Source organism: Auxenochlorella protothecoides (genome assembly GCF_000733215.1).
Source record: "Auxenochlorella protothecoides strain 0710 unplaced genomic scaffold scaffold21, whole genome shotgun sequence".
Lineage (NCBI taxonomy): Eukaryota > Viridiplantae > Chlorophyta > Trebouxiophyceae > Chlorellales > Chlorellaceae > Auxenochlorella > Auxenochlorella protothecoides.
In genome coordinates, this window is record NW_011934301.1 from 38,904 (window position 1) to 45,385 (window position 6,482).

The 6,482-nt window shown below is 68.5% G+C and overlaps 1 protein-coding gene across 1 annotated transcript; it reads right to left on the minus strand.

Moving 5' to 3' along the window:
• Nucleotides 1-90: 90 nt before the first annotated feature.
• Nucleotides 91-5,464, minus strand: F751_2254 (putative RING finger protein; the record flags this gene model as incomplete). Its single annotated transcript, XM_011401652.1, has 13 exons — nucleotides 91-93; nucleotides 224-379; nucleotides 603-721; nucleotides 1,008-1,207; nucleotides 1,796-2,112; nucleotides 2,249-2,361; nucleotides 2,553-2,619; nucleotides 2,832-2,933; nucleotides 3,483-3,740; nucleotides 4,242-4,620; nucleotides 4,832-4,911; nucleotides 5,040-5,111; nucleotides 5,216-5,464. The coding sequence occupies 13 exons, from the start codon at nucleotides 5,462-5,464 to the stop codon at nucleotides 91-93; spliced, it is 2,115 nt and encodes a 704-aa protein (XP_011399954.1).
• Between the last annotated feature and the right edge of the window lie 1,018 nt (nucleotides 5,465-6,482).

Genomic DNA, 6,482 nt, shown 5'->3' on the forward strand with positions numbered 1-6,482 from the left:
GGATGGGGTAGGTGAGCCGGGGTGGGTCGGGGGGGGGGGGGGCTGGTGCAGGGCTGCAGGCCACGACTGAGAGGGCCGTACTTTCCCCCTTCACTGGGGCTCGTCAGGGAGTAAAGTAATCAGCGCAGGTCCAGCACAGGGGCATCGTCACTTTTTGCCTGTCCTGATGTGATGACTTGCACTCAACTAGCACACTCTCCCAACAACTACCAAACAAACCCACCTTGACGGGGTGCTTGGATTCGAACAGCATGTCGGAGCATACTGGGCAATCCCGCTTCAGGCTCTGCTCCTTGCACACGTGCTTGTTGAACAGCTCCAGGCTCATGCATGCGTTGCAGGACATGCAGTGGAAGGAGTCGATGCCCGGGCCCTTGCCCTGTGGGTGGAAGACAGGGAGAGAGGGGGCGGGGGTCCATTCTCAAACGGGGGCGGTTTGGGCTGCATCTGACGAGCAAAGACGGATGGTTGAGATCCGCCCCAGGATGTAAAGAGGTTGCTCCCGCGGGCGTGGCGGACCGTACACAGGAGCCCATGCAACACCCCTCCCCCATGGCCCCCTGAATCCACTTCAAGCCAGAGACGGCCCCAGCCCCACGCACCTGGCGGCAGAAGTTGCAAAAGGGGCAGTGGTAGATGGCCTTGCCCGGGTCGTCGTCAAACAGGTGGCACACCTTGCAGTAGTAGCGTGACATGCAGGTGCCGCACCCCGAGCAAGAGCCTGAGTGTGTAGAAAGGGCGGGGTGAACACTTCGAAAAAGGGCGACTTGGGGGCGGTGGCCCACGGATGTGTCCATGGTGTTGGGCGGGCAGTGGGGCAGGGGCATCGGTCCCAGACAGGGTGCAGCGTCCCGCATCACGGCATATACTCCCCCAGAGCAGGGGTCACACATTTCTCATGCTTCCACAACGCCCCACCCTGCGGTCGCCCCCTTCCCCCGCGCCTGCAACCCCAAAGCAAGACTGGACCCTCCCCCCCACACACACACACCCACACCGCACCACACCTGCCACAGGCTGGCGCAGGCTGCACTCCATGCACACCATTTCGCACACCGCATACCGATCCAGCACGTGGTCCGTGGCCTCGTCGTGGCAGAAGCGGCAGACGTAGGCACGGTCGCAGCAGGGTGCCACCAGCTGCGCGGCGCGGCGGTAGTGCCTGCACCCCAGCACGCCCTTCTTGGGGTCGTGGTAGCGACGCGCGCTGTGCAGCAGCGGGCCCGCCGCGGGCCCGGCGGCCGGCGGGCGCGGCGGGGGGGAGCTCTCGCCGCCGGCGACCGGGGGCGATGCCGCGGCGGGTGACGCGGAGGCCCCCTCGCCGGGCGCCTCGCCGCCCTGCCCGCCGCCCCGCTCCCCCGCAAGCCCCCCCACGCGCCCGCCGCCCTCGTCGCCCGCCCCGCCTGCCAGCAGGCGCTGCTGGGCCACCACGTATCGGCTGGCCATGATGTGCTGGATGAGGTAGGCCTTGCGCCCCGGCTCCAGCCCGGCGTCGGAGCTGACGCGGCGCACCGCCGCCTCCAGCTGCTTCTGGTTCATGCGGAAGATGTCGCCCCAGCCCGGCGTGTAGAGCGAGGACTCGGCGCTGGCGGCCCCCGCCTCCGCCGCCGCGCCCGCGCCCAGCAGGCCCTGGGAGGAGAGGTAGCCCGCCACCTCGGCCAGCGTGTCGCGCATCTCCGCCGCCTGGCCCGCGCCGCCGCCGCAGCGCGGCGTGGCGCCCTCGCCCCCCGCGCCGCCCCCCGCCCCGCCGCTGGGCGTGTCGGGCATGGCCTGGCCCATGGCCGCTCCCAGCCACGCGTCAAAGGCGGTGGAGCTGGCCGCGGAGCGGATGCTCAGCATCATGGCGTCCTCCTCCTCGCGCGTCATGGCACCGCGCACCCAGGAGAGCAGCGACGTCAGCACGTCGGCGCCGGTGCGCCCGATGATCAAGCCCACCAGGTGCTCCTGCTCGGCCACGGGGAAGTGCTCGGCAAAGAGGGGCCAGAGCTCCAGCTCCTCGGCGCGGATGTGGGTCTCCAGCGAACCGCGCACGCCCGAGTAGTAGCAGGCCAGCTCGGCCAGGCGCTGGCGCCGGCTGTCCAGCGTGCCCGTGGCCATCACCCGGTCCAGGCACTGGCGTTGGCCAGTGGGTGGCAAGGGGGAGTGTTGGGCAAGGTGCTGGGTGAGCGGGCGCTGAAGCCCGAGGGGGGCCAGCCTCCACTCACAGCGTCGAACTCCGCTCAACCTCACTACCCCACCCATCCCGCACCTCGCTGCAGGTCTGGAACTGCATCTCCTCCTGCTCGTGGTCCAGGGTGTAGGCGTGGCTGACGTTGCGCAGGACCTTCTTTCCTTCCAGCGCGGGAAATACCACCTCGTCCTCTGCAAGGGGAGCAGGAGGAGGGTGGGGTGGGGAGCAATTGACAGAGGGTCAGCACGCCAGCTGGCGCATGGAGGGGGGGGTGGGAGGGACCACAGCACGCCTCCACCTTGCGTCGGCGACCAGCCACGGGACTCCACTTGTGGTACGCACTGCGTTGCATGCCTGCCTCTCCCCATCCTGCTTCCCTCACCAGACAGGGAGTGGGCGCGGTAGATCCCACGCAGAAACTGGAAGCGGGCGGCCAGACGCTGCATGACCTGCGGATGGGTGACACGGGACAGGCTTTGACTTCTTGTTGGGTGGAAAGGGGAGAACGCAGCGAGCACAGGGGGAGGGTAGCGCGAGTCGCTGCAATCACGCAGGTATGATGGGTCCCTGCCGCGTCCCTTTCATCACTGAGCCTCTTCAGGAACAGGCATCGGCCACTCCCCACCAGACAGGAGGCCCCCTCCCTCCCACGCCGACACACCTCTGTGGTGTCTGCCAGCTCGGCCGCCGTCTCCAGGCGCTGCTGGCAGGTGGCAATGGTGGCCTCCAGCTCCGCCAGCTCCTTCCGCAGCGCGTTGTGGAACTGGAAGATGTGGTCGATGGGCGAGGGGCCCGCCCAGCCCTGCGCCGCGGCGCCGCCGCCGCGCGGCGCCGCCTCAAAGGCGGCCGCCGTGGCGAGGCGCTCGGCGCCCGCGGGGCGCTGCGCGGCGGCGCCGTGGTCTGGACCGCCGACCCTGATGCGCTTGGGCGCGGGCTGCGGCAGCGGGCAGGCCGGCGCCAGGCGGGCTGTGCCGCGCTCTGCGCCCCCGGGGGGGGGGCCCGGTAGGATCGCCTCGGACACGCCGCGCATGTCTGCCGCCGGCCGCGGCCTCGGGTGGCAGGTGAGCAGGCTGTAGCGCGTGGGGTCTGCGCACCGTCGAAGGCTGGTGATGACGTCCCCCAGAGGCCCCGCCACGTGCCCGCTCACATCGCCCTCCCCCGCAACAGCCTCCCCCCCCTCGCTCCCCCGTGCCGCCCAGCCCGTGACCAGCGCCACCAAAGTCGTGTCGCCGCGCCCGGCACCGCGCGCCAGGTCGGCCAGCCAGCGCCGGCGCTCGGCGGGGGCCAGCCGCGCCGCGATCCAGGGCATGACGCGCTCCAGCAGGCGCAGCGGCATGGCGCGGACCATGGCCCAGAGCAGGGCGCGCTGCTCGGGCCGCGGGCACAGCCGCTCCAGCGCGGGCAGCACGCCGCGCTCCTCGGCCTCCATGTGTCCCGCCATGGCCGCCGCCAGCGCGTCGGCGCTGGCCACCAGGTCGGCCGAGGCGATGCCACTGCGCGAGCAGCGCCGCCGCGCGCAGGAGGCCACCTCGCCCAGCAGGCGCTGGAGCTCGTCGAAGCGCAGCGCCTCCTCGCCGTGCCCCGCGCAGCCGTCGTGCGGCGGCGGCGGCGGCGAGTGGCGGGCTTGGGGGGAGGGGCCTGTGTCGGCGGCGGCGGGGCCCGGCGCAGATGCCGCGCCGGGGCGGTCGCCGCCCGGCGAGGCCCGAGACGGCGAGGCACACGGATCTCCAGCCGCGGCGCCGGGCTCGCCCGCCGGCCCCCCCTCCTGCTGCGAGGTGTGGAGCCGTGCCAGGGCCGGGAACACCACCTCGTCCTCGGCCGCGGAGTGGAAGGCGCAGACCGCGCGAATGAAGCGGTGGCGCACCAGCAGGGCAGCCAACGCGGGCGGGTCGGGGCCGCCGGGGGCGGAGGCCACGGCGCGCGCGTCGGCGGCAAAGCCCTCCAGCGCCGCGCGGATGGCGGCGTGGTAGTGCAGGATGCTGCGCAACGGCGGCGGGCCGGCGGGCTGGCGGGAGCCTGGGACGTCGGTCCGCCCTTCGCGCTGGGATTGGGCCCCCGGAGGGTCTGCCACCGACCGCGCCGCTGCAGCCGCTTCATCGTCCCCCGAGGAGCCCGGCGAGGAAGGGGAGCCCGGCCGCGCGAGGCCGTCGCTCCCCGCTCCGTCGGCCTCGTCGGCCTCCAGCCAGCCGAGCAGCAGGGAGCAGAGGAGGGGGTCATCCACCGCGCCGGCCAGCGCCTCCCGGATAGCGGCGCGGTCGGCGGGGGCGGCGTGCGGCTTGACCCAGGCCAGCACCCGCGCCACAGTGGAGATGGGGATGCAGCACAGGAACTGGGCCACCAGGCCGCCCTGCTCGCGCGGCGGGATGTGGGTCAGGAGCAGGGGCAGGAGCTGGGCCTCCTCCTTGGCTAGGTGCTTGGTCACCGTGGTCTGGATGCGCCAGCTCAGCTGCCTGGAGGAAGAGGGGGGGGCGGGGGTGGACAAGTGGCATGGGAATGCACGCAGAGGCAAATACCAAGGTGGGCCTATTCTATGGGATTTTGGTGGAATACGACGCAGGCGTGTGCGAGCGGCTGCCTGCCGATCAAGTGTGATCGCTCTGAGAGGTGCCGTGCCCCGTCCCATCCACCGACCCCGGCCACCGCCCACTATTCCTCCTTCACCTCACGGCCAAGAGGTTCTCCTTGGTGGGTGACTGCTCGGTTGCGAGGAGGAGGTCCACCATCTCCTCCAGCAGGTGCTCCTAGGGGGCGGTGTGGATGTACGGGTGACCGCACCGCTTGTTCCGCCCCCAAACCCTATCGCACAGGCGATTCCGTGAACACCCGGGCCCCGTACCATCGACGCAGCATCGGTGCTGAGACCCCTTACCTCGTCCTCATGCTCAACGGAGTAGGATGGCGTGACGTTGGCGACCTCCAGCTCCAGAGCGGGGTAAATCACCTGAGTGCGTCGTGGGAGCGGGTTGTCGTCGTGCGCACGCACGTCCTCTTCCCGTGTCGCACAGGCGCTGCTGCCCGTTCCCCGTCCAGGCAGAGCGCACATACCTCGTCCTCAGCGGCGCTGTGGTACTTGTACACATCCCGGAGGAAGATGTAGCGGCGCCGAAGTTCCGGCCAGCCCGTGGATGTACCCGCCAGCAGGAGCTGCAGGCTCTGGGAGAGCAGCGCGAGCTCGTGTCGGATCGCCTCGTGAAGGTATGTGTACAGGAAATGGATCGGCTGAAACACAGTTGCAGGCTGTTCGTGACCATCAGCCAGCTTGCCGGCGGGGCGAGCTGCCTGAATGGTCGTCATGTGGGCCATTAAGGCTTACTGAGTCTTTCGGCCATGACGGTTGCCATGCAGGAGTAATGAGGTAAGAGGATAGCCTTGTATGATGACCAGGGGCCCGCGTCGTATGCCGAGCTTCCCACCAAGCGTGCGTCGCGCACTCTGCTCCAGGGCCCCCCCTCATTTCATGACGTGATGATGTGGGGTGGGGGGTCGTAACACACAGACCCAAATTCCCCTATCTCACTGCCGAACCCTGCATCCATTCGAGCAAGGATGGATTGCGAGTTTCAAAAATGAGTATCCACCGCCGTGAACATACTCCGACTCCAAGGCTGGGCTCATGCACATGCCATCAGATTTTTGGCTCATGCATGCCACACCATTCTGGGACCTCATGTCCACCGCGGCGACCTGAGGACACTGCGACATACCAGGAAGACAAAGAAATCTTCCACGCTTTGGATATTACCTTGCAATCCCACCGCAATGCCCAAAGCCCCGTACACAAGCTCCTTCCCGTGTGGCATCATGTACATGCACCCACCAACTCAGACATCGTGCTCCAACTCAAGAATATTTACAACTCAACCGTTATGCAAGTTCTCGCTGCATGCCTTGAATACTTCAGTTCGTAAATTTGGCCTTGATAATGACCGTGGGGGCTCGTCCTCTTGCAACATATCCTTCGCACGAGTCGAAGATATGTCGCTACCGGGCTTGCGCCGGTTGCACAGCTGCTTCCCGCAAGCGGGATCTGACTGGCGCAGTTGGTTGCCTCGATCGGCGAACCAGAGGGGGTGGGGGGGTGGGAGAAGACGATACAGGGGGTCCACCAAAAGCTGTGGGACGAAGTGCATTCGCAAAAAAGCACTTGGTCAGCATCAGCATGTTGGCAGCCCCGTTCACGTCGCGGTTCACGACGTTGACCTTGCAGGCCTTGTTCGTGCACCGCTTCGTGTCCCACACGTCCACCAGCTTCTCCTTGCCGTTGCGCACCCGCACGTACTGGTGGGCGAGCAGGGTGGCGTGACAGGCGCAG